Source organism: Gambusia affinis, linkage group LG11 (assembly GCF_019740435.1).
Source record: "Gambusia affinis linkage group LG11, SWU_Gaff_1.0, whole genome shotgun sequence".
Taxonomy (NCBI): Eukaryota; Metazoa; Chordata; class Actinopteri; order Cyprinodontiformes; family Poeciliidae; genus Gambusia; species Gambusia affinis.
Genome location: NC_057878.1, coordinates 11801161 through 11828606, shown reverse-complemented (window position 1 = coordinate 11828606; position 27446 = coordinate 11801161). Strand labels below are relative to the sequence as shown.

The following is a 27446-nucleotide window of genomic DNA, read 5'->3' as shown; positions in this document are numbered from 1 at the left end:
GTGAGAGAGTGCAGTTGGTGCGTCATAATTATTTAAAACTGTGATGTTTCTATAATATATGAAATATCCCATCACAAAATTTCTAAACAGACAAAAGCGTTGCAGAGGTGATGCTTTAAGCAGCTTTTAGGATCCTAAGTAGCATTCAGCATGACTGGTGTGATTACCATGATTAGCAATAGCCATGCTAACACCTGCGTGTTCCCTGTACGGTCGCCATAACCTTTCCAGAAAGACTGCACACAAATATTTGAACACTTAAAAAGGTTCAAACAAAGTTACTGCTGTGTTACGCGTTGGTTAATGGCTGAGGCCTCACCCTGTTTAAAGGTAGCAGTCAGGACAAACAGCAGACTTGCTTCATTAGAAAACAGTTTGGTTTTGAGCGTCTTCTTTACAGGCTGGCTTCATTTTGAAACATCTCATTGGCTCTAAATTGGAGATGCACCAATGCACTTTTTTCTCTTCCGATACCGATATAGATATCTGAGATTTATTATCGGCAGATACCGATCCGATACAGAAAAACAGTGATGAAGTGACTTAAAACTTCTTTCTTTTAAACACAAACATAAATGTTATGAATTAAGAATTTACTAGATAATTATGCACCAGTACAACACACTTGAATACAATAGCAGCTGCAAAAGCTAGATGAAACATGTAAAAACAACACGACTTTAATTTGTTCAGTCGGTGCAATTAGGAGAATAACAACCAATGTAAAATAATAAATAACAACAGACATTTAAGGTCAATTGTTTATTAAACAATAGACATATAAAAAAATCTAACTGCACTTTCTGAACAATTTGAAAGAACACTTTTCCAATTAAAAATTCTAAATATAATGTAAAATAAATATTAAGCTGGGACGTCGCCCAGAGCCCAAACCATATAATTAGACTGAATACATCTGCCCTCAAGGATCGTCACTGATACATGATCTAGATTTTTTTAAAATATTGGAACCAATACAGATATTAATATCAGATTAGTGCATCTCTATTTAAAATAGCCAACTTTGAGTCATGTTCCCTCAGTAACAACTTCTACACTGAACAGTGTTTCTTGAGTATCAGTGGTTAATATTTCTGTATGGTGCGTTCAGTGATTGTTAAAAAGGTCGGGTATTTATTTTCTGGCTGGGCAGTGAGTGATGAGGGCCAGCTTATTTCTGAGTGCATCTGTAATTGTATCTACTTGATTGAAAGGAAAATATTTTTTTCAGCATACATGTAGAGAGAAAAGAGGAAGAAAACATGTTCATTAGTATTTACTGTGGTGCTGGCACGGTTATCAGCGTTGGTCAGCTGTGATTTGGTCAGGCAGTGGTTGGTGCGTTGATTAGGCCTTTAGCCAGGAGCAGTTGCTGTGGATTTAGTCGGTAAGCCCCTTCCCCAGAAGACCCAAATCCAGCCTCGCATTCCTCTCTGATTGGTTGGACACCTGTGCGGCTCCATAACCGGGCTGCTTCCCTGCCGCATTAACTCTCAGCACATGCTCCGAGTGAATTTTAAAAGGAGGGGGCCCCAAAACGAAACACTAATGGAATGTAAAGCTAATCTAAATATGTTAATCCCCAAACACTTCATAAACATGGACGCCAGCGGCCCGCCACCCACTTTCCGAAGTCATTCGCTTTGGAATGTTTTCGCCGCGGGGGTTCTCACAGTAATGACAAGCTGCTGGTGGATTAATGTGGAGTTATTTATTTCCGATTGAGCGAGTCCAACACCCTCCACCCCCTCCGCCTTTTCCCTCTCCCCCACACCAAACCCAAACCTCCCCCTCTCTCCCTCTTTAGCAGTTCGACCCAGTCTCCAGTCGCAGACGCTCCATCGAAGCAGTTCACCCAGCTAACACTGCAGACCCTCTGCTGTCAGACCTCACGTTGCATTCTGGGATGTCTTCAGCCCCTTTACCTGCTCTTAGCTAATTACTTTTTAGGCCGACGCTCAAACAATAATTGGTCTTGTGCTGCTTCCTCCCCCCATTCTGCTGCGCAGAGTGCTAGTTTGAGCACTTTTTTCCCTCTCTCTCTCCGTCGTCCTTATTCCCCTGTTTTTTATCGTCCTCCAAAAGCCATCCAATTAATATGCTAATGAGCTGCTAAATATTTATAGGGGTTTTAAATTATGCAGAGAGCTTTCAGAGCCCGGTGTGAAATGCGTTGGTCGCAGGACTTCAAAGCCTTGCATCACTAACGAGGCAGGAGTAGATTTGCATACGGCTTTAATCAGCTGAATACTGATTATGCTTCATTATAGAGTTGGATGGAGGGAGGAAAAGGAGGAGGGGGGTTCAGTGTTGAAGGAGGCCGCCAGCTGCACTTGTCGTTTGTTTCATTCCAGCAAGAGAGGGAGAGAGAGAGAGAGAAGTTTTTCAGAAGTAGAGGCAATCTTGGCAGCAGAGAGAGGGAGTGCTAGAGGAAAAGGGGGCAGAGCTGTAAGAAAAGAAAAGAGGGGAGCAAGGAGAGCTGTTTGCCTAGACCCTGTTGGCTTTCCCAGTGTGCGTTTCCCAGTGTTGCTCAGCAGACCGTGTGGTAGAGACCGCCACTGTGTCCCTGTGTCTCTGTGTGCTCGCTCCTGACCAGTGGAGAGTGAAAACAAGAGAGAAGGGAGGCAGGGGGGGGCGGTGTGGGAGGAAAGAGTGCGTTCTGGACATCCTGTCGGTGGGGTTGCCCAGTCGGGCGGGTTGTACTCGACAGGTCCAGCAAGCATGCAGGAAAGCACAGGTGGAGCAAAAGCGGGTGAGTTTTTTTTATTTAAGAAGACTGTGAGCGAGTTCGGCCAGGTTTTATTGTTTGGTCAGAGGCTAATCTGGAACATTGACATGCAAATGTTACAGGTTTTATCCTACATGGTTGTAGCATCTTGCTTTTTTTTTTAAATTAGAGTTTTCTGTAGCTTTGTTCAGTGAGAATGAATGAGGACTTGAAGAGCAGGTGTAATATTTTAGCACCAGTTGATATGAGATTATCTCATTATGTGTCTGTCTGGTTCTTTCAGATGCTAAAGTGAATAATCAGTCAGAAACTTCTAAATGTGAAATGGAAAGTGGTGACGAGAACACCGGTCAGTATCGATCAGCCTGTTTCTTTTTTCTTTCAGTTTTTTTTTTTTTTTTTTGCACGGTGGAGATATAGAATTTTTAGAGTTTTATCTCCTCATTCAACAGGTTTCAAAATCGGATCCAAATTTATTTTAAAAATGTCGGCATCACAAAACCATCCTGTTAATCTTTGTAAACTCATTTGATCAGCTTTCCAAAGTTTCCAGAATTCGTTTTTTGTTTTGTTTTGTTTCAATGCTTGAGTGACGTTTTGCTGCAACTATGTAACCTTACGTTGAATACTGAAGATAAACATTTGCATTCTTCCTGATATATGCTTTGAATTCCTGCGTAAGCTCCAAATGTAAACACTTTATTTAATCAGTGACATGCGGCTGTTTTCATATGCATTTAAAGAAACATTTCCTCCCACCTGCAGATATTTTCAGTGTTCCTCTTTTTGTTTTTTTTGAACTGCAGTGTCTTTTCTCGGTTGAACCACTGTTAAAAAACATGTCTGTGTTTCTGTCCCCAGGAGTCCAAACCAATGGACTGGACTTTCAGCGGCAGACGGTGCCAACCACAATCTCTAACGCACATGCGCAAGCCCTCTTCCAACAGGTACCAAATCACACATGCCAGCATGAGCTGCAGCATTCACTTTTACCTTTCAAAAATTCTTGTTTTAATCCAAGCAGTAGCCATGTTACAGGAGATGTTTTTGCACAGCGGAACTACGGCTTTAAATATTCATAAAAGTAGTTGCATGTAAAAAATGAGATGCAATTCTAGGAGAGATATGCTGATCAGCACGACAACATTTGCAAGCAAGGAGTTCATTTAAATGAGCCAGGTTCTCTCAGTGTCGCCTGGCAACAAGGCAGATTAATCAACCCTGTATGCTAATTAAGCTGCTCTGCGGTTGCTCGGAAACAGATGGCGGAGAATATGCAAATCTATGCAGAATTTACATGCGCTGCATAACAGTTATTTTAATTAGCATCTCTGCTCTTCCCCTCCCTTCACTTCACTTCTTCCTGTCTCTGAAGGCTGCGACACATTTTAAATGCCCACTTTTATCGCTGCCCTTTTTTTTTTTTTTTTTTTTTTTTTTTTTAAATTGAAATTCCTCTCACTGCTTAAAGACAAAAGGTGCAGTCTGACCGAGCCACTCAGGTAGCAGAGAAATTTGATTTTCATCGTCTTGGTTCTTCTCGTTTAGCACGATGCTTCGTTTCTTGATCTGATTTGCTTTAATTAAAAAAACATCAGTGTCTTGTTCCTATATTTTATTATTATGACTTAAAAGGACGTAAAATTAAGTTTGGCTCTCCGCTTCACTTCTGCCAGTCGAAGTCGGAAGACTCGGCCGCTCTTCCTGCCTCCGTCCAGCAGAGCGTGTTGCCTCAGACCCAGCTAATGTTGGCAGGGGGACAGATTGCTGGAGTAAGTGGCCCCCCCACCCTCCGCTGTGCTCGGTCACAACCTCGTCGTTACGTGCATCCTCTCGTGATCACCTCTCAATACAATCAGTCCTGCTGGAGAAACAGAGCTGATTAAATGATAGCTTGATAACTTTGAGCCTCCTGTGCCTGTCTGCCTGCTCATCTCTGTGGCTGTTAGTTTATGTTCAAATGTCTCCATAACAGAAAGTGTAAAACGAGCATTTGAGGCATTTCATTTCCATGTTTTTTTCCTGAGAGGACCCGACAACTGCTGCTGTGCGATGCGGTAGTGAATGTTTACTGTGCATGTGGATCTGTGTTTGAAAATCGACGTCAACCTGCTCATTCGCACTTTTGCCTGGCGCAGCTGCATGAGTCCTTTTCTCTGTTTTCCTGTGATGACTCATATTTGTGCTTACAAAACAGCCTAAGCTTTCGTTTATCTTTGTGAAAAGTTACATTCTGCAAGGACAAAAGTACTTGCAGTTAACACAATTCTGTGACTTGCAAAGGTATTCACACTGCCTTGATTTTTCCATGTTATGACCAGAGTTTACTTTATTAAGATTGTATGTGATTGACTGACAGAAAGTAGTGAATAACTGAAGTGGAAGAAACATGATTTTGGTTCTGTTTTTTTGTTTGTTTTTTTGACAATCTAGAAAGTGTTGCATATATTTATGTTCAGGCCCTCTAGTTCAGTACTTTGGAGTAGTACCCTTTCCTGCACTTTACAGTGCAAGTTTTGTGGTTTCTACACCAAATTTGCTCAGCCAGAAACTTAACATTTTTTTGTAAGATAGCTCAAGCTTGGTTAGATTGATTGGAAAACATCTGTAAGCAGGAATTTTTAAATCTTCCTACAAATTTTCTAATTGATTTCGGTCTGAATTTTGATTGGACCAAATGAATATGCTTTGGTCCAAACCGTTTTTCTGAATGAGGGTCATTATCTGCTCCCGCTAAAGCCTTTTTTCTTCCTTTAAATCTACCCATCTTTATACCAAGCATCTCCACAGCATGATGCTGCCACCACTATGCGTCACTGTGGAGATGGTGTGTTTAGCATTATGGGTTGCCTCGGTTTTCTATAACATATGCTGTTTTAGATCTAGGACAAATAGTTAAATTGGACTTCTGATGTCTCTCTCTCAACTCTCTAACTGCCACTATTTAATTTTTCATGCGTAAAATCTCATCAGCCCCGCTGAAGACGAGTATCCACACAGCATGATGCTGCCACCAGTGCACCTGAGAAGTATCAAAAATGTGTAAATACTTTTGCAAGGCACTATGATTGGAAAGTTGCAGGAACAAAGTACAACTACACTTGTGGTTTTGTTGCACCAACACCAACTGGAGTCAATGTATTAAATTATTTTTAAAAAACTAACAATTACAACAATAAATTGTTGTTATTGTGTCTATCAATAACAAGTTGTTATCAAAAACAGTTTGTTATTGATAGGAATTACTCTGAAAGATTTCCAGTAAATATACCCAGATTACTACCAAAAATAAATCAAAAACTGATATCACACTTGACAATAAACTTTTCATTGGTATCGAAGCCAAAGCACACTTCACGCTCCGTGTGATCTATCCTTAAGCCTAAAGCGCATCACCTACTTCCTCAGTGTTTCCAGCCGCTCCGGTCTCACACCTCCTGTGTGTGTTTCCCTCAGTTGACCCTGAGCCCGGCGCAGCAGCAGCTGCTGCTCCAGCAGGCCCAAGCTCATCTGCTGGCTGCAGCCGTGCAGCAGCAGCAGCAGCAGCAGCAGCACTCCGCCAGCCAGCAGAGCAGCACCACTGGAGCCAACATCTCGGCCACCGCAGCCGCGCCGATCACCCAGCTGCCCCTGTCACAGCCCATCCAGATCGCCTCTGTAAGTCGCCACCGTCCATACACTTACAGTAAAAAGTTTCAAACAGTCGGCTTATTGTGTGCGTGTGTGTTTTCTTTTGTTGTTGTTTTTTTCTTTTTTATGCAGCAGCTGCCGCAGAATCTAACCCTGCCTCAGTTTGTCCTGGTTCAGTCTGGTCACCCGATCGCAACGCCGTTGCAGTCCACTCAGTTTATCATCTCGCAGACGCCGCCGGCCCAGCAAGGCAAGTGGATTTACTCGTATGATTCACAGGAGAGAAATATTAGCAGGATTTTGTTAAAATGTTCCTGTTGCATGTAACTCTTCAGGCATATTGCCAGCCCAGAGTCTTCTAACTCAACTACCTCAAAGCCAAGCTAACCTCCATCCGACTCAACCAAGCATTACCCTTGCAACTCAGGTAAGGTATAATCAAAGTTTGTTAACTTTGTTAACTTCTTATACATGTTTTGTTTATATTTACTCCTCAATTTACGTTTATTTTCCTCTGCAGCCTGCATCTCCAACTCGTACGACGGCAACCACCAACATTCAGAGTCTGCCCCACAGTCAGACGCCCCCCAAGCGGATGGACACCCCCACGATGGAGGAGCCCAGTGATCTTGAAGAGCTGGAGCAGTTTGCCAAAACTTTTAAGCAGCGGCGAATCAAACTGGGCTTCACACAGGTAAACGGTGAAGAAATTCATCTGAAAAAGATTCCAAGTTAGATTCACAAATGTGTGCTGGCATTAAGCTTCTCCAGTTGATTTTACTTAGTTTGTGAAAGTAGGAAACTTGCTTTTTGATTTCCCAAATCTGGATAAGCATGGAAAAATGTATGTAGATGTATTAAAGGTGCAGGATAATTTCCTTCAGATTTGATCAATCTTTTGGTTGCAGACTTTAAAATGAAGCTAAATGGAATTAGTAAATAAAAAGTAACTAGATAAATGTTTTTGCACTCATTTCCAGAATGTTATAAAATTGGGAGAAGAATTTAAAGTTCGAGAAAGTTTGGAGTCTGACCCATAAATTACAAAGGAACCCTGTTTTTAATATATCATTTGTGTTTTTCTTAATTTTTCTTTATCTTTAAGGTATCATTTACTATTGGCACTTTTAGAGAAATATATTGCAAATATATTGTACAGAGACATAAAGGAAGCCTTGCACATTTAGTTAGTGTTCGACTGCAGTTGAGTTACACCTAAATTACAACTTCCTGTCTTGTAGCATTATTAGTTTTCTGTGTCTGAACCAAGCTGAGATTCAGGAGCTGCAGCAGCAGCAGGAGTCAGCTTGCATATTCATAGATCCATGCTTATTAAATGAAGAAAAATGTGTGAAAGTCACATGTAGGCCATTTTAAGCTCTGATCAGAATATTTTTGCGAATCCAAAAAAAAACACTTCACTATGTAATTTAAATGAACAGAGATTAGTTTTCAGACACTTTAATCAGAAGTAGGAGACTGGAAGACGGTTAATAATTTATGACTCTCATATTTCTGTGTCGTTGTCTCCCTTCAAATCGCAGGGGGACGTTGGCCTGGCTATGGGGAAGCTGTACGGAAACGACTTCAGCCAAACCACCATTTCTCGCTTTGAGGCCTTGAATCTGAGCTTTAAGAACATGTGCAAACTCAAGCCTTTGCTGGAGAAATGGCTTAATGATGCAGGTTTGTCCCTAAGCCCACCTGAATATAAAAGTGTCTTTCTTGAGTTTGATGGCAGATGGATCGGTGTTCCAACACACCTGAATCAAACAAATCATTATGAGCATTTTGAAGAACTTGAACTTAATGACCCAAGTTGAAGGATGGTGGTTTTTGTATGATCTACTTTGCCTTTACCTTTCTCCTTTCCTTTTGTCGGTGCTGTTTGTGCAGAGAATCTGACATCTGACCAGTCCTTGTCCAGCCCCAGTGCCCTGGGCTCCTCAGGCTTGGGCATAGAGGGCATCAACCGCAGGCGGAAGAAAAGGACCAGTATCGAGACCAACATTCGAGTGGCCTTAGAAAAGAGCTTTCTGGAGGTGAGAGCCTCATGTTCATGAAATCAAAAATCCTGATTGAATTGGTGATTGAAATCCTTAAGCATGCCTGAAGTTTCAAGGTTTGGAAAGTGCATGACATCTATGTTTCTGCATTGTTTTGTAAAAAACTTGTAGTAGATTTTTAGGAGAAAAGGCACCTTACAGAAAGTCAGGGTATTATTTATATAGTGTAAGAATTTCATTTGAGCCAAAAGGTAATTTAACACAAACAGTTTTATACAATGTAATGACAATTTATTATTCCTAATGGCTCAGTGAGTTATTGACTTGAGTAATTGAAATGAAAGTGGTCTTGTATTTTATTCACTGAAGTTATTGAAATTGCTGATATAAAATTTTTTTTTTGTTAAATCAACGTTTTGTACTCAGACCAGTCAGGTGTAGAGAGAATAAAAATTGTGTTATATTTCAGTTTACTTTGTCCCTGCTATGCAGAACACTATCGCAAGATATTATTAATGACAGTAATTAATTATGTCATACAATGGTGAATTGAAACTCGATTTTTTTTTTTTTTGTTTATTTGTATAGTTTTATCTGAAAAGTGTGGTGCTGAGAAAGTTAGAAAACATACCTTTGAAACTCAGTTTTTGCAAACTGCGATGCAGCAGTGAGGTTGTTTTTGACGATGCAGCGCTGCAGTTTCCTCAGTACTGACAGGGAATCCCCGGCTTCTTTGCCCTCTTCAAGCAGAACCAAAAACCTACCTCTGACGAGATCAGCATTATCGCTGACCAGCTCAACATGGAGAAGGAGGTGATCCGGGTCTGGTTCTGCAATCGCCGACAGAAAGAGAAGCGGATTAACCCGCCCAGCAGCGTCAATAATGGAGGAGGCAGCACATCCATCAAGACCATCTTTACCCCCAGCAGCCCTTTGGTAGCCACACTCCCACATTAAACCGTTCTTTAGCAGTGTTGGATCTTTGGACTGATCCTTCAGACTTCATGCTTTAAGCTAAACTTAAACAAGATGTAAACCCATAGAAGCTCGCTGAGTGGTCCTCCATATCCTTCTCTCCAGGTGGCAAGCACAGCAAGCCTTGTTAGCAGTCCAACTATTAACACATCCACCACCCTGACTATAAACCCAGTGATGCCTCTCACCAGCACCAGTGTCTCTAGTTTGGCTTTCACAGGTTTGTGTTTGTCTTAACTTTGACTGAAACCTTGAATCAGTTGATCTAAGCTGGGTGGCTGTTAAATGTATTAATTTATTTTTTAAGAGCAACCTTTGTGTTAAAATGCCCTAGCTGTAAATCTACACCTGTCCGTCTCAGCATGCACAAACTTATAAATAGGCAAATGGCTTCCTCTGTGTTGTACGCCTGCAGCTGCAGCATTCCTGCTTATATTGAACTTTATTTGATCTTGAAATAAGTTGCAGATATCACGGTTATACTTACTGAATATCAAAAATCTTACATGTTGTTTTAGCTTCAGTAATGTTTTATAGTGTCTTTAACATTGCAGTGGGCTGTTGAGCAACTTTAAGTAGTTTTCAGTTGAAAGGAAACAGCTGCAGGCAAGTGTTGGAGGTTTAGGTGGGGACCACTTTGCATATTTATACGCATTTTAAAAGAGAACAAGCTGCACAGTTGCAGTTAAACTATTTCGACATCACATTCATTATTTGCAAAAGCAAAACTTTCGATGCATGGAGTAAAACTATAGCAGTTTAGATGAGGGGTTGGAAAAAATGCTCCACTTTAAATCAATTCAAGAGATTTTAAGTAAAAAATGATTAACTTTTACACACTTTGGAGTAAATTATATATTGTTTCCAACTTATGTTGTTAATTTTATGTAGATAGCCATGAGATCAGGGCAGGTTTATACAAGATTTTGTCTTCTTTCTGTTCTTTTCACTCTTTTTGTTTGTGAATTAATGATTAGATTTATTAAATCTGGCGTTCAACCTGATTATTTTTATGGAGAGAAAAGAAATTACATTCCTCTTCTCTGCCCATCTACTAAGGCACAACAGTCGGAGGCACAAACACTGCATCGGTCATCTCCACCGCACCTGTTCTTACCACGTCAACCAGCGCTCCATCGATAAGCCCATCCACGACCACTGTTCAGTCCACATCCACAGACAGCAAAACCAGCATTCAGGCGCTGGTCACGCAGGCTCCGACGTCCATAGCGACGTCCTTAGGGACGGGCCAGGTGATGGTGGCCACTCCGGGCCTAACCACAGCCCAGCTGCCCACTAGTGCCAGCTTTGCAGCCATGGCTGCAGCTGCAGGGCTGACCCAGTTCACTCCAGGGTCAGTCTCTGACTTTTCTACAATTTGCTCAGAGGTTGTTTGTTTCCCCCGTATTTGCCTTAATAATGTTTGTTTTGTTTTCAGGGGCGCCCTCCTTAGCCTGACTCCTGGGGGGCTTGGCAGTGCATTGAGTCCTCTGATGAATAACAGCACTCTGGCTGCAATTCAAGGTGTGTGCTAGGCCAGCGTCATGACCCAGTAGTAAACGTTTTTGGATAATTTCCCTTTTAGCAAAATGAGTGTGGTTTTTCTCTTTTTCTTTGTTTCTTTTGTGTAAGAAATTGCATCCTGAAACAATGGATTAAATAAAACTCCTAGCAATACCCAGTTGGTGCTCACTGGGTTTAGAATACTTTCTAAAAGATAAAAATGAGAGTTTCAAATAAGGAATAGTAATATCTAAGCAACAGTCATCTATAAAACTTCTTGTTAAACTCATTGATCTTTTTAGTTGTGATTCGCTGTAGCAACCATTAATAAATCCCACTATTGGGTTTACAGAATTTCTATTTAGTGGAGGATAATCCAGTCCAGATTTGAGAAGCATTAGCTTTAAAGATTTTGAAATAGCGCTGATCTAATTTGGCCTAGATGCCAAAAACAGCCTTAAAGTCAACGTCATTGCTAACCGTTTTATTATTTGAGTGGACTGGTTTCAAAGAAAAGCAACTAAAGTTGTTTCTATTCAATCTTTTGCTTCTCCCTGCACACAAAGAACTGAATGTATTTGTAGAAAATGGACAGTAACATTTGGATAAATGAAACGCTCCATAAGAAATGGTTGCATTAATTAAAGGCGCACAGAGATTATGGAAAACCTTGTGTTTTGCACTCTAAAACCCATCCTCATGCCTCCTCCTCAGCACTGGCGTCGGGCGGTCCCATCCCCATCACGTCTCTGGACGGCGGCAACCTGCTGTTCGCCAACACCTCGGCCGCCAACACGCCCAACCTGGTGACCACGCCGCTCTTCCTCAACCCCCAGAACCTGTCGCTGCTCACCAGCAACCCCGTCAGCCTGATGTCGGCGGGGGCGGGCGGGCTCCAGGTCACCGCCGACGCCCACCACCACCAGGTCACCACCGCTGCCGTGCCTGTGCAAGCCTCGACCATTACCACTGCCTCCAAGGCTCAGTGAAGCCTCGCTCCCGACGCCTCGTTTCCTGCCGCGAGCACTACTTCCCGTCACTACGGGCGGGGGACACAGGCTTCGCTACCCGCCCCCCACACTTTTCACATTAGAAGTAGAACATTATTTAATGGATTTGCTGCCACCAAAAAGAAAACGACATCCAATATAATTGGGCTTAGGTTTTGTTTTTTTCCTCTGTCTTTCTTTTTTGTTTTCAATAGTTCTCAATATTTTCTTTCACAAACACTCTTGTTGGCCTGAAAAAAAAAATAAAAATAATAACTCTGCACCATCACACTATTATGTACATATTTCCTCCTATTACGAGGTCAGAATCACAACTGACACGTCTAACCAAAAAAACTAAATCTTGTCCCTTCTAACATTTAAAGTTGAGTCTTTTTCACTAATTTCACAATGTTTTGTCGTGACTAACAAGGGTTTGTGCATCACTTTCTTTCTGTTTTTTTATTAATACTTTTGACAGGCCTCAACTTAAATCATATCAAAGTTGTACTCTTCTTTGCATTTCGTTTCTATGTATTTTTTTTTTTTTAGACTTTAAAATCTATATAATTCTAATAAGTTAATATTCACCTATCACTTTTTAATCGTGGTTATAAGGCTTTAAATACAAGTAATAAGTGGCCGATTTAAAGGTTATCATTGCTTTAAGGGTCGGAGGTGACTGGGTGGGTCTCTCTGCGTCTCTTCTCTGGAAACACTGAGTTTTACAAGTTGCTGTGGCGGTCGAAAGGCCTCTTAGCTTTTGTAAAATGAGGGTCTAGTTGTGGATTGTTGACACTGACAGAAAATGGCTCGAAATATTTGTGTGGAAAGCTTTTATAGAGAGCGAGCTGCAGCCACGTATTCGGACGAGGTGGTTTAGGTCGCAATGTGCTTTCTACAGCTCTTCCAGATCAGTTTCTGGCAGTGTGTTGTTTTTTTGAGGAGGGGCATGTACTCGCAGTACTGGCTCCATGGGATTTTATTGTGGGTTTGTGTTTTTTTTTTTTTTTGTTGTTGTTTTTTTTCTTTTTAGTAGTAGTACTGTCATATATCATATATGAACTTGTGCACAGTATCTGTACCAAAAAAAAAAACTGGATCGATGAGCTGCAGTTTGCCTGATTTTTGGAGGAATGAATACGTACTTTAAGATATACCAAAAATATTTGTTAAAATAGTTGCTGTGTGTAGTCAGTGTAGCTTAGTCTAGTCGATATATTTATGAGTGCAGAATCTCTCTTCATTGTCAACAGAATATAGAAATGCTATATTTTGATGACCATTTTCCAAAGATAACATTGTTTTTTTTTGTTTTTTTATTGTTCTAGTTTTATGTCTTAATTGGCAGCACTACTCGCCAACATGAGAGGAATGCGATGGTTGTGAGAAATTGCTTTCTTTTTTACTTTTATGAGACATGTTTGTTAATTTTTACCACCTGGGCTTTGCCCTCAATTTTTTAACAGGTTTTTTCAGAGCCGTTTTCAAGGCATTCTTTTTTTTTTTTTTTTTTCCTAATCTGTTCTAGTAGCATTTTCGACGTTATTTTCTGAACCGTAGTGGAAAGTAGGCATGGGCCGGTATGATAGACTTCAGTAAAAATACCAAGTTTTACGCTTTTCAGATGATCTATTTTCTTTCTGTTTTTTTTTTTTAAACACTTTTTTAAACGCTTGTAGCTCGGCCGACTGTCATGTCAGAGTAGTTCCTTGATAAGAGTGAAGAATTTTTTTTGGAGGCTCAAAATATTTCCAAACAGCTGATATATATATATATATATGTGTGTATATATATATATATATATATATATATATATATATATATATATATATATGTATGTATATATATATAGTTTGTTTTGTAATTGAGAGAAAAGTGTAGTTGCCTTCTTTTGATCAGCTGCACAGCATCACTATTTCAAGTTGCAGAAAAGAAATCTCTGGCATTGAATTAAATAGACTTTAACCATAGGAACTGTTTGTAACAGGTAACCAGCCCATGCCTAATGGACCTTTTTGTTTGTTTGTTTTGTGCTAATATTCAGCCATAAAACAACAGCTCGAACCAAAGCGGTTTTACTCAGTAGTTGCTGTGCCTGCCGGAGCACACAAGTTGCTGTTCACATGGTTTCTACGACTTTCCCCGCCCGTGCAAGCAGTTTTTCCCTCATCTCCAAATGCCAGATTCTCCCCGATTTGGTGCTGCTGGAACCAGATCACAGAAACTTAGCTTTAACAACTTGCTGCAGAAGCTCCCGACGGGGAGCCGAGCTGTCGAGAGGCCTGCATGCTTCCTTTATAGCTTTAAGACTACGCCCTGTGGAAGTCGGGGTTTGGTAGTTTCGACCCTCCCACTGGGAGGACTCACCTGTGTAAATGCATAAACCCAATCGTCGGAGAACGTTCTTCATGTTCGTCTCAGCGTCGCCGCTTTGACCCATTGTGTCTGTGGATTGGTTGTAAACCCACCAGACTGTTTTACGAAGCAGCACATTCAGTCACACCCCACCGAAAAGTAGCATTGATCTATATCCAAATGATGACGTTAGCTCCTGCAGTGATTTTTATTATTTTTCTGTGACTGTAAGTCGTGAAATTTGTCCACACGATCCTCCTCCTTGTTTTCTTTTTAATAATTGTGACTAAATATACCTCAGCAGAAACTTCAACATAGGTTCACCGTTAGACATTTCTGGGTGTAGAATGTATAAGTACTGTCTGGCTTCACCATTCAGAGGTTATACCGTTCATAGGAACCACAACGTTAAAGGACAACCTACTACTACTACTACTGCTATTTTCTAGTACTACTATTTAAAGGGTGTTTCTGGGTTTAAGTGTTTTTTTTTTTGTTTGTTTTTTTAGAACTTTCTTGCCAAAGTAAAAGCCTTTTCTCGTCAAAGCTTTGTGGATGTCTGGCCCCCTCCACCCTGCAGGGGGCGCTCAGTTCCTGCCCCCCTCTTTAGTCCTTATGTTTCACCATGACGAACCAGCTGGCACCATAGGATGTTACTGAAATATTTATCTGAGGAAAGACTTAACGATTAGAGAAGCAACCTTTTCTTAATTCTATATAAATATATATATAAACACGTGTAAGATATTCATATTTTATATTTGAACTAGTATGTTATCAAGATTGAATGTAGTGTTTATCATTCTAACTCAAAAGAATAAATCTCCCCGCAATCTTTTAATGCTTTATTCACTTTTTTTTTTTTTTTTACCTGACCAAAAATATGACAGGAAGTTGGTGAGGATGCCTCTGTTTTTGACCGGAGGAACTCGAGACGCTGAAGCATCTGACCTTATTGCTTTATCTTATAATTATTATTATTATTATTATTGCTAATGTTTTATTTTTGCGTTGTTGTGAATTTGATTTGCTGTGTTGTCTTTAACAATCATTTTTCTTTAACTATTTTGCCTTTTTTTTTGTATAGCGTGAGAGGATAAGATCACTGGCTTTTGTAGTTTGACGAGAGAGGATTAACATGATCATTTATGCCTTACTGTTACGTAGAAGACATGAGCATTGTAGCGTTGTGTTGGGCTGTGTGTGTGAAGGCTAATCTGGTGCATTTCGTTGAAATGGTAGATATCTGGGGCATTTTGGAGTGGATTAGTGATGTGTGTTTTGATTTGGCCAGGTTGGGAAATGCTTTACTTGTAATTCCAGTTGCTTTTTGTGTGTGAAAGTGTGTTTGGGTTGTCTGCAAACCTTTACGGTGCATTTTCCCTCATCTTCCAGCTGGTGTAAGGAGTGATTTTCTCTTTTCTTTCATTTATCAAAAAGTTTGTTATAGATGAGTGCTTACTTCTTTTTTTTTTCTTTTTTTTTTTATAGATATATTTTTGACTGAGTTCGTCTACTGATTACATCACAGGCTTCAAGCAGGCCGTTCGCCGAGCCTGCTCTGGGAAAATCCTACCGTTTGTGGTTGATTTGTTTGTTTGTTTTTTTAATTTGATATTCTTATGAGCTGTTTTCTTGGCTTTTAGTGCTTCACTGTCAGTAGGTGATCTTGAGACTTCAAGGCGTTCTCGTGGTTCAACCAGGCGACTATATTGAGCCCGATTATGTCAGTTTGCTGTGGAGGAAGAACAGGTGGACCACCAGTAAGGCAAAACAGACTGTTGTATACCTCATTTCTTAACTCAAAACTGAGTAAAACCTGCTTTAATCTACTTATAAGATAAGAAAAATGTTTTTATAAGTAAAAAAAAATAAAAAATGTCAGAGAAGCCTGCTCATACCTGTACTGCCACAAGGTGGAGGCAGATTACACACCAGTGCTTGTGAATGTCTGCTGTTTTTTTTCCTTCACGACTTGTGCACACACGTGTCTTTATATTTGTCAGAACTGAAAAATCTGCAATCTTTTGTTGCCACTTTTGTTCATTTCCTACCCTCGTCTTTGTGTTTATACACTTCCTTTTAAGTTTGACAATCCTGTTTTTTTGTTTGTTTTTTTTTTTGTCCATATTTTTGTTTGTCATTTATGACACGGTACAAGTATGCGCAGGTTTCCTCCTGTCGTGGCCCGCTCTCGGTTTCCTGTGGTACCAACGCTAACCAAAGACTTCTAACTTGATTGTACACGAGCAACGCCGTCGTCTCGCCCATCCCCGCCTCACTACTCAGCATCTAATCCAGGCTGCACTCCCTCCACGTCCCCCATCCTCCAGAGTCCCAAAGCATTTCAACTGTAAGGGGATGTTGTTGCTTTTTTTGTTTTTGTTTTTGTGCTTTTCTCGTAGTGAATGTGCGTCCTGTCGGTGCAGCGGTTTCAGTGCCTGTGGGCGGGGATCGGAGGGGGCTGAGCGGGCCTCTGATGGGCACGAACCAATGTGGCGATAGCTGGGTGATGTTTGTTAATACACGCTGAGGGTGGATCCTGTGCACGCTGTACCTGCTCAGGACTTTGTACGTCCTCCTTTACTTTCCTCCATTGCGTCTTTCTCTTTCTCAAGGACTTCTTCTTCCCCTCGCTCCCCCCTTCATGTCTCCAGAAACACACGTCCTTCCCTTCACCGTCGTCTCTTCTCTACAGACTCTGTGACACTATGCATCACGGTCCGTCCCCGGCCGGCTCAGACCCGACGGGGCTTCGGTGACACTTTTGTCTAAGGCTTTACTCCAGGCGAGGCCGTCCGGCACTCACAAGCGCTATTCCAAAGCAAAAATCCAAATATTTAAACTTTTTTGACAAACGCATATACCAAAGATCTCTCTTTCTCTTTCTCTCTTTCTGTGTCGCCCTTCCTGCCCTGCAGCATGTGTATTAAGAGACAAAACCCAGCTCTGGCTTTTAGTCCTTAGCCTCAGTAATTCCAAAGCTTAGATGTATATTTTGGTATATTTCTGAGAAGAAAAAAAACAAACAAAAAAAAAAACTTGTGTGAAAAGCGTCTGTTTGTTGTAACCTCTTTATTTGTTTTAATTTTCTGCCACAGCATGGAACTAATTGCAGAGCTGTCTTACTCTTAGTAGGTTAAAGATATGGTATTTTTGTATGTTTTTTGGGGTGTGTCACGTGTGCGAATATCAGTTTTCCGGCCCAGGCAACCACAGCTTTCAATAAAAAAAAATTTTGAAAAATAATAATAATAAAAAAAAGAGATGACAACCATGTACATATTATGTCAGTGTATCTCGAGAAATGTGTTCTGTAAAACAATTCATGTTGGAAGCTTGGGCTGAGCTAAAGGAATGTGTTCCCGTTTTATTTTCCTCCTTTTTCTTACTCTGCAGTCTATCCATTTACTTTCCAGGACTCGAATGTAAGGAGTTTTGGTTCTCACCTGAAATACAACACTGAGAGAGGGACACTGCTCTGATATTATTACTAAAAAGAATAATAATAATAATAAAAAAATTTAAAAAACAGAAAAATAAGTAAAGGCCTCCAGTCCGGGAGGTTTAGAAATGAAAGATTGTGTAGGAGTTTTAAGTATGTGAATCAGGATACATAGTAGATTTTGATGCATTTGTCTGCTGTATTTTTGTTTTTTGTTTTTATACACATACAAAGATAATCTTTTACTGTAAATGTACAGTTTTTTTTTTGTTGTAAACATCATTAAAACTGTTTTCCAAGTGTTTTGACATGTGCTTTCTCCTGTTATGTACAGTGAATCTGTCTGTAGAGTTTCTATTGTGTACAATTTTACATCAGTCTGTGCTTCACTATGTTTAGAAAATACCTTTATTACTATTATTGCAGCATGATGGCAGGCTAAAATACAAAAACATTAAATCAGACAAAACCTTTCCAATTTTTAGCCAGAATTAAATTTCATCTATTTGCTAAATGTCAGAAGGAAACTTTTTCCAAGTTTTTTTTTTTTTTTTTCACTTCAACGTCAAAGGTTTACTTGTGCTTCTCTAGCATGTGGTAAAATTACAATTTCAGTTTTTTTAGTAGGGTCAGATATTTTTGGTGTCCTTTAATAATATTCTGTCAAATCATTTGTGGGAATTTTGGCTAATTCTTCCCAACAAAACTGAGTCATCTTTGTCGGCGGCACCGCTCACACGTTTCCTGTTGGAGTCAGATCCAGGCTCTTTGACGGTTACTCCAAAACATTGATTTATTTTTTTTGTCCTTAAAGTTACTTTGTAGCTAACTTAGCAGGGATTCTTAGTGTTGTTCACCATTTAGAAAGCTGAATTTAAGTCCAAGCTTTAACTTCCTGGCTGACGTCTTCAGATGCTGCTTCGGGTTTTGTATCTATTACTCTTTTCTTAAGTCGTCTAATCAGTCTATCCTGGAGCAAAACACTCAAGAGAAGGTTGCCACACCCCTACTTCACACTTGAGATGTTTGCAAGTTTCAAACATCCTATCAATGTAGAACGAATCACTTCAACATGCCTGTAAAAGTCAAGCTCTTTGCCCCAGATTTCTTTTGCAAAAGAATCTCTTAAAATGTTCTTGCTGTGTGGCTTTTTCAGCCCATGTGATGACATTCACCAGCTTCAGCCAAGGTTTTTTTACAAGATGATTTGCTTTTTCACAGGCTGAGTCAGCGTTATTACTGTGAAGATCAATAGCTCTCAGTTTTGAGTTGCCTTCATTTTACTCAAATGAGAATCAAACCAGTAGCTGTGCTTAAACGTCTGGGTTTGAAGAAGGTACAAATGTCATTATTCAGCTAGTTAGCAAATAGAAATAACTTAAGAAGCCGACATAAAAGAGGAAATGTTTAGTCTGATTTAATGCCAGAGACTGAGGAAAAAAGCTCGTTTTATCTGTTCTCAGCGGTCCAAAACCTCATATCTGCTGAAAATCCAGCCACGTTTTATCTAATGAACCTCTAAATAAATGAAGTGCTTATCAATACAAAAAAGCAAAGAGAAAAGGAAAGTCTTTACATAAAAAAAACAGGCAATAATATTCCATTCATCTCAGCTGCAATTAACTTTTCTGTTTCTGTAAGTGCGTTGCTACGGAGCTGGAGCGGGCCGAGGGCTGGTGGGAACAGATTCATACAGATCCTTATCCTTCGGCTTGCCCTGGCTCTTCTGCAGAGAAGAGAGATGAACTGCATTCAAATATGTTGCAAGCCTACATAATTTAAAAGATTATTGGATATTACAAGCTTGATTTCACTGTTCTGATGGCCTAAAATGAATTTGTCACGTCTCTTAATCTTCCCAAAATTTTCCAAAGATTCACAGAGTCTGAAATACTTCAACGTGTTTGACTTTAGTATCTCACGGGTCGGCAGGCTGGCTTACCTTAGTTCTCTTCTTTCCAGCAGTTTTTCCCTAAGAGGACAAAACACCATTGTGAAAAACGAAGAAGGTGAACAAGTGGGAATTTGTTCATTCAAGTTCTAAGCCCACCTTTGCTTTTTGGGGGTTGAGCACATCATAATCAACAGTGTCCTTTGGCCTCTCGAGTTCCTAAAACCAAATAAAATAATCGATAAATAGATGAGAACACAATGACCAAAAATCTGATTGTTTAAACTGTGAGAATGCTGACCTTACCTGGTAAATGCCCCCTTTTTCTCCCTTCATTTTAAAAGAGAAAAATAAAAATTAAGATCAAATGAAAAGTACATAGTTTATATGAAAAGTTGAACAACCATCAAAAGCTCTATTTGAATAAAAAGTCATTAGAGAGATGATGGGAAGTTTGGACACTTACAGGCTCCGGTTGAACTCGAGGCATTTTGGAGAACTGAACCAGGATGAAACAAACAGAAATATTAAATCTAGCATTTCAACCACTTTCACAATCAAATGAAGCCTTTCCATCAAACAGGAATACAGCATAAACATTTTCTGCAGCCCACTATATGATCACAAGGTAAAGTTCAGCAACAGGTTCTTCCAGGATTGTGGATCTCTGCAGCTCCTCCAGAGTTATCTGTGCTGCTTCTTGCACTTCATGTTTGATCTGCCAGTGTAGGTGAATGTCAATGTCTTGGTAGGTTTGCATTTGTGCCTTCATCACATTTTTGATGATGAATTGTGAGATGGTGAGATGTTCAAAGCTTGGCATGTTGTTTGGGAACCTGACCTCAAACCTCTGATCAGCTTTCGTCCTGACGCGTCAGCTCTGTTCTTTGCTCTGCATGATGCTGTTTGTTTACTTATATTCTCCGAGTTTTATGTTTACACACCAGCATTTTTGGAAGAACGGAAATATGTTGACTTTTCTCCATAAATGTCCTTCCATCGGGCTGCACAGTGGCGCAGTTGGTAGAGCTGTTGCCTTGCAGCAAATTAGATGTTAATATTTCAATCGGCCGGGGTAAATCTTTCTGCATTTAATTCAATATTCTCCTGTGCATGGTGGGTTCTCTCCGGGTTCTCCAGATATAATTGATTCATAAAGTTTATTGGATTTTTGCTTTGTAGTTAATTTAACTATAGTCTGCTTGTATCAGAAGATGATACAAGATGATGAAATGAAATGAAAATGTGAAATCTCATTTAAAAACATTTGATCATCTTCCTATCAGTTATTGTAAAGAGTCAATTGTTGTTTCTCCTACACTCTGGGAAATATATATCCATCCATCCATTTTTATACAGGGGTTTAGATAATGGATGGATGGATGGATGGATGGATGGATGGATGTCCTTCCATCCAGCTGCGTGCGATGATGTTCTGGACAGGTCGCCAGTCTGTCGCAGGGCAACACAAAGACTTACAAGACAAACAAACATTCACACTCACACTTAGGGAGAATTCAGAGAAACCAATTAACCTGACAGTCATGTTTTTGGACTGTGGGAGGAATTTAACTATAGAACCGGAAGAAGAACGCATGCACAGGAGAACATGCAAATTCCATGCAGAAAGATCCCCGGCCGGAATCGAACCATGTATTTTACATTTTTAACCATCAAATAATCATAATTACAATCAAGTTTCCACCGACTGACGCTTGTTTCTCGTTTGAAACGCTCTGACATGTCGTCCACCTTTGCTGAAACTCACTTTTTCTCTGAAGAACAGCGCCGTTGCAGCAATACAGTAAACCATCAGAAACGCATCCAGAAAGTAGCAGATGACCGGATCAGTGAAAAAAATTTCTGCGGAAGAAACAAACAGAAAGCAGAGACAGGTAGTTACACGACTGTTTCAACCTGCGCGCAACTGTATCATGTTTGCATTTATACGTGAAGTTATAAATGAAGATTTTTTGCGCAGTGGACGATCCGTTTCGGGTTGGGTGCCATGTTGTAGAGTAAATTTGGAAGAGATAAGCAGTCTCAATGATGGTACAACATGATAATAAAATGCTTGCAGTTTGTTGTAGGAAGGGAACTTTTTGATCCAAGACCAAGTTTCAAATTTGGCTTACGGCCCTTAGCACACTGTGACGTGTTTCACACAGCATGCAACGCTGACATCTGCAGAAAACCACTGTTGAGCTGCTATTTTTGTCCATCACAGTTATTCTGCTCTTCACTCATTTGCTGGTGGGTTTTTTTTTAGCTGCAGGACTTTGCTTGCGGGTGTTTCTGCAGTGATCTTCTCTCTTGAAGAGGAAGTTCTGCTAATGTGTCAAACACATTTCCGATCCCAGATTGACCTACTTGAAATGTGTTGTTTGTCGTTCAGTTTAATCGGGGCGTTTGTGTTTCAGTTCATGGTTTAGGTTCAGTTTTCAATTCTAAAGCAAAAATCCGACAGTCATGTTCTGAATTGTACATTCTGAAGGTCTGTGTTCACAGGAAGAAGCTCTTTTTTCTGCAATAGCACCCAGGCAAGGGTTTGAGCTTTTTTTATTATTATTATTTACTGTAGCCTATTTTTTGAAGCAAAGTCTATACTAACTGCATTATCTTATTTTTAGATCTCTGAGTCTTCATACACAATCTGATTACAAATAAAAGAATCATTACATACAACCATTTAAGTGACACTGTGCTTTTTTAGAAACAGAAACACAGGAATAAACTATAAGTGGACCAGTTTGTGTGTGAACTGGATGGAAGAAAAGGGCATTAAAGCGAGAATGGGTGAGAAAACTGAGAGAGACCCCTTCAGAACAGGAAATAAGAAAACTACATATCTGCAGCTGAAAACCTTAAATGTCTTCCTGTCAGCGCGATGGGCTGCTGTGAGGTTTCTGTGAGGCTCTTTTATCTTGGTGTGCGGTTGGAACAGCAGCCATGTAGTGAGAAAGAGGACAGCCGCGGCAGATTCAGAGGCTTTAACGACTTTCTCTCTCAATCATCTGAAGTTGCTTCAGAGCGCAACAGTTCTTCCATTCAAAAGTTATTTTTATGCTTGTAAAAGCAACAACGGTGTCATTTCTGCTTCATTGAACACATGATTGGAAAGCTAAGCTTAATAGCAGTGACGCTAATGTTTGGACCTTGTCTTGTTTTGTCATATGGAAATCTGCGCACTGATATTATTTTTGTTTTTTTTGGCAGCAAGAAATGATCAGCATTACATGCATAGAAACTCTTGTATAAAGTTTCACTCTGAGAAATATAGTGTAAAATTTCTGACACCCCTTTCACTAAGCTAGTTAGCTTAGCTCAGGATGTTGTTTGGGAGAATCATGGCAGTCATTTGAACATAGAACGAAGACGTGTGATTTAATCTTAACGCTAGTTTTGTTTTGTCTTGCCTTGAACACAAAAGTAACTTAAAGACAAAACAACACAAAAAATAATTTAAAGTAATTTTGTGTTACACTGTTTGTGTAGCTAGAAAATAAGTTTCATGCAAAGGAAATATGTTAACTTTTTGACGGTTCACGTCTTAAGGTACTTAGTTTAGTTTAGCACCAAGAAATATTCCCACATCCTGTGAAGAAAGACGTTTTAGTCTATTTGAAAGATGACTTCCTGTCCATTAAGTGCTTCCTACTGTAACTTGAACAAAACCCTAGTAAAAAAATATATACTTTAGTATATTTCAAACATACATTTGTGAAATTTTAAGTAGGCCTATACTATTAAGTGTACTACTTACATACATATACACTTAAATATAATTGTACCAAAAGAAATATATATATGATCATATATATATATATATATATATATATATATATATATATATATATATATATATATATATATATATATATATATACATATATATATATATATATATATATATATAGATATTTAAAATATCTGTCAAAGATATTTTGGGTATATTTTAAAATATATGCTTAGAATAGAATTTTTAAAATTCACTTAACACTTACTTTGAATGATTAATTTCAGTATGTTTTAAATGACTTCTCATTGTATACATTAGGCTAATAAAGCATGCCTTTTTAGGTGCCTGTTTTATCAGACAAGGACAACTTGATTAAACACAAAATGTAGCTTTGAAATAAATAATTTACTCAAAGATAATAAAGTTGGCTGGCCTACCTTTGATAGCAACTATTGTCCTGACGTGTTTGTGATACATGGCAATGAGTCTTTTATGTCACTGATTTTTCTATTTCAGTCACGTTGGAGAGTTTTTCTTAAATGGCCTGTTCAACCATAACTTTTCCATCATTCCATTCTTCCATTCAAAAAACAGCAATGCGCCATTAATAATAAAAATATTGATCAGACTCCTCACATTTCCGGATCTTAGTGGTTGTCGCGAGCTCATGACTTCAATATGTAGTTGATAGCATGATCACTTTTAACTCTCTGAATTTAATTTAATATAGTCTGTAAAAATATAACTGTGATCACAGTAAAGTAGGCCAAAAATAAATATCAGGACTTAGAGCATCTCTTTGATTGTCTTTCTCTTCTTTTTTTTTTATCTACAACTTAAAATAAAAAGTTTGTGAGAAGTCTACATTATATACCCTCCTAAAAGCAAATATGAATCAATGAAACAAAAAATACCACAACTTATAATCTTCTTAGACTTGCATGTTTTAAGAGTTTTATGCAAAACACAGGGATAAAATAACCAGTCTGGAAATTTTATCCCTTTGCAATAGGAAATGTACTTTTATGTATCTATATGTATACTTTTCAAAAGGAAATATACTTTTGCATTTCCGTAACATATTTAATTTTGAATTATCAGATAAGTGCTCAATCACATTTCTGTATCTTCTTTCTTGTTTTGTTCCAATGTTTGGCACCTTTTTGTACAATACAAAACTGATCATGGAAATGAATCTTAAACCAATAAAAACAAAATAAACTTGCACTCAAGATAAAAAGCATCGGTATGACAGTAAAGAAATATAAGAAGATAAATGATCTAAACGTTTCAGAGTGCTGAGTTTTGTTGATCCGATGTCGATCGTAAGGGTCACGCTGAAAGTTCAGACAAGGTGTACAAACTTATTTAAATTAACATGATTTTCGGGAAACAAAATGAACTTGGAGTTCAGTTTTCATAGTTAACGTGACATAAATCTTAATCACAAATGCCAAAATCCAAAGAACATTTTGTCCCAAGCTCAGAAAAGTCAGTTTGACAAAAACTTTCGTTTTGTTTCACTTACCTTCACAGCAAACAGGCATGAACAGTGCAAAGAGCACAAACACGCCTGTCATCCATGAATACATGCCTCTGCCTGTCAGTAAAAATAAATGTTTTCCTCTTTTCATCAAGCAGCTGCAAGTCGCCTCACGGTATCGTCTGATCCCTCTGCTGAGAGGAAGAGGCTGAATGACAACCCACTAGTGGACTGAGATAGAAAACTACAAAGCTGTGTTGCAACCCGCTGGTCTCACCTGCTCTGTTCATTTGATCTGCATTTGCAGACTAAATGTTGCCACCTTGAGGGTCTCAACTCAGGTCATGCTTCTAAACTGCACGTACGGGCTTATTATTAAGTTAATTCTGGATACAAATAATAGCTAGTGGAGTTAGAGCTAATTAACTTGGTTGCAAGAGAGGAATAAAATTGCCTGCTCAAGTTTTTGTCTTCAAATCATGCAAAGTAACGACCTCTTTCTTACGTCTACACCACCTTTGAGGATGTTCAACAGTCACAAAACTTCAACTGAGTTCTCTTTCTGGCAACAGGAAAACCTAAAAATAAAATTGTTTAAAAGGAATAAACTAAAAAAAAAAGTCTAATTTATTTATTTTGCAAATGAAAATTAAACAAATGAGAGAAAATAATTTTTTTTTTCACCGTAAGATAAAAAAAAATGGCATTGCAATTAACAGATTATTTTTCTTTTTCAAAAATGACAAAAGAAAAGGCTTTGCTCCAAATAAAAACTGTAAGCAAATAAAAACATAAAAACTACGTAAGTCAGTGTACGGTAAGCATTTATCAAGCACAAAAAGATGGAGACAGGTTCATCTGACTGCTCTACGTTATTCAAATATCTGCAACTCTAAAGGTCAGGCGAAGTGTTAAATGTTAGTTAAATGTTAGTGGGTTTGTGTTGTGGAAAGAGAAACAGTTCAGCATTCTTCCAAAACATGGTACATTTCTGAAGTTGCACAATCACACCGATTTGAAGAAAACATCTAAACTTGACTGCAGGCAGATATTAGAAGTATCGCAAGAAATTCTGCTGTGTTTGGGATAAATATGAGGGTAACAAGCGTTTATTTACAAAAATTGATTTGTAAATAAACGTATACCTATGGAAAATGCTGTGTGGAAAAAGTTTGCAATTTAACTAAGGGAAATTTGGCTATTAACCTTAGTGTCTTATGTTAAGTTGAGTCTAATTGCTGATAAGAATGAGCAAAGACATTCATGATGTCTACGATAGGCAGGAAGGTGGGAACAACAAGATGTTTCTTTGAGTTACAAGAGAAAAATAGCTATAGAAGAAACCCAATTTTTGTTTTTTCAAAATATCCTTAATACAAGATTTAAAATGTACGTTTTCATCAAGTTATCAGTGAAATTCTGCACATATCTTGGTTTGTAATAAGTATTTGCACAACAGTTTTCTTTCCGTCATGTGAAATTAGTCAAACTTCTCTCCTTTGACATCATGGAACAGTCGGATGTCTTCTTTTTTCCAGGTAATCTCTATAAGCTGGATAGGCGGTTATTGTTTGTGAAAATCCCAGTAGCAGTTTCTGAAATACACAGTTCAGACAATCAGCCTAAAACAGCCGTGCCATGTTAGAAAACAATCAAATCCCCTTTTCTCCCTGATTCTAAATCTCATTGAACTTCCAAGAAGTCTCCTCGCCACGTCTAGATTCAGAAATGTAAATATTTACTGCTGAGAATGCTGATTTTCTATTTGTCTTGACAACAAACTGAACAACTGTCTCTGGCAAATTCATTTTGAGCATTTTTTTTTAGTTTGTGCTTCAATATTTGACAAAATGGCTTCCTAACTAATAGCCAGTTTCATGGAGTTTTGTTTTTATGAGTGCTTCTGCATCAATAATTAGCTGAATAACTTTCTTTTTGACTAAAATATCATCACTGTTGGATAATGTTTCCTATCCCATGAAGCTGTTGCCTAACTGCAGAGCTCCTTCAGTGACAGACCACTGTATCCACAGTAGACACAGGATTATTATCGGAGATTCTTTCTCCAGGCAGTTCTAGGATCTATAACATCACTGCTCCCAACAAATTCCGTAAATGTTGAAATCCCTTCTGTTTTTGCATTAGTTTTCCCCCTTTTTTCCTTAACAGTGCTTTTTTATGCACAAATACACATAAACATTTTGTTGCTTTATTGCAGATATTCATGCACAATTTGTAATTTTAAAATCATCCCACTCACTTGCACGTTTGCCTTAAATGGACTGTGCTATTTTCAATATTTGTGCAGCTTTACTTTTTCTATTTTGTAAATTTGCACTTCCTGATCAGTTTCGTCTTCATCTTCTCTTTTTATATGTATATATATTTTTTTACCTTAGTCTGAATAAGCATGCTTCTACTTACCTTTAACTTGGTGCTGGTTCATCTGAATGTCCTCACTTTAGGACAATAAAAAATATTTTTATTATATTCTATTGTATTTGTAATGAAAGATTTGCCAGGCCTTTTAGCCATGTGTTTTCTCCACCTCTACTGTTTCATAATCAGAGCCTGGCTCGCACCTTTACCCAGTCAGATGACCTCAAACATTGTTACACTGAGTAAACACTAGTGTTTGCTTTGAATGTTTAGAAAAATTAGATTAACTCAGTGTTTCTCAATTCCGGTCCTCAGGCCCC

At 38.9% G+C, this 27446-nt stretch overlaps 2 protein-coding genes across 15 annotated transcripts in view; one reads left to right on the top strand and one right to left on the bottom strand.

The window, feature by feature from the left end:
- pou2f1b (POU class 2 homeobox 1b) overlaps positions 1-17937 on the top strand; it is a 25364-nt gene extending 7427 nt beyond the window's left edge. Inside the window, exons 1-15 of one of the 12 annotated variants that reach the window (XM_044132241.1) lie at positions 2664-2752; positions 3012-3077; positions 3590-3675; positions 4405-4500; positions 6185-6385; positions 6491-6608; positions 6694-6785; positions 6879-7052; positions 7903-8044; positions 8246-8400; positions 9112-9300; positions 9445-9559; positions 10399-10693; positions 10778-10863; positions 11557-17937. In XM_044132241.1, the coding sequence (XP_043988176.1) occupies positions 2722-2752; positions 3012-3077; positions 3590-3675; positions 4405-4500; positions 6185-6385; positions 6491-6608; positions 6694-6785; positions 6879-7052; positions 7903-8044; positions 8246-8400; positions 9112-9300; positions 9445-9559; positions 10399-10693; positions 10778-10863; positions 11557-11831 (2121 nt within the window). In that variant the 5' untranslated portion in view covers positions 2664-2721 and the 3' untranslated portion in view covers positions 11832-17937. Of the gene's footprint in view, positions 1-2663; positions 2753-3011; positions 3078-3589; positions 3676-4404; positions 4501-6184; positions 6386-6490; positions 6609-6693; positions 6786-6878; positions 7053-7902; positions 8045-8245; positions 8401-9111; positions 9301-9444; positions 9560-10398; positions 10694-10777; positions 10864-11556 lie in introns of those variants that run through there. The other 11 variants (XM_044132240.1, XM_044132236.1, XM_044132239.1 and 8 more) reach the window with 11 other exon arrangements.
- On the bottom strand, positions 15034-27446 carry cd247l (CD247 antigen like). Of its 3 annotated transcripts, none has more exons than XM_044132250.1 (8): positions 27172-27446; positions 24793-24941; positions 21294-21388; positions 19992-20024; positions 19832-19855; positions 19685-19744; positions 19577-19606; positions 15034-19360 (listed from the first exon to the last, which is right to left on the bottom strand). In XM_044132250.1, exons 2-8 carry the CDS (start codon positions 24896-24898, stop codon positions 19283-19285), a joined length of 426 nt encoding a protein of 141 aa, XP_043988185.1. In that variant the 5' UTR covers positions 24899-24941; positions 27172-27446; the 3' UTR covers positions 15034-19282. The 3 variants fall into 3 exon arrangements, with proteins under 3 accessions (XP_043988185.1, XP_043988187.1, XP_043988186.1); XM_044132252.1 differs by having other exon boundaries at positions 24793-24938; XM_044132251.1 differs by lacking the exon at positions 27172-27446 and adding an exon at positions 25025-25335.

What these genes read in the sequence shown, in the direction of transcription:
- cd247l (XM_044132250.1), bottom strand. Translation starts at nt 24,898, where the DNA reads ATGAAAAGAGGAAAACATTTATTTTTACTGACAGGCAGAGGCATGTAT. An exon ending in CATGCCTGTTTGCTGTGAAG is followed by an intron (nt 21,389 to 24,792) that starts GTAAGTGAAACA and finishes TTTCTTCCGCAG; the next exon opens with AAATTTTTTTCACTGATCCG. An exon ending in CTGGAAAGAAGAGAACTAAG is followed by an intron (nt 19,361 to 19,576) that starts GTAAGCCAGCCT and finishes TCTTCTCTGCAG; the next exon opens with AAGAGCCAGGGCAAGCCGAA.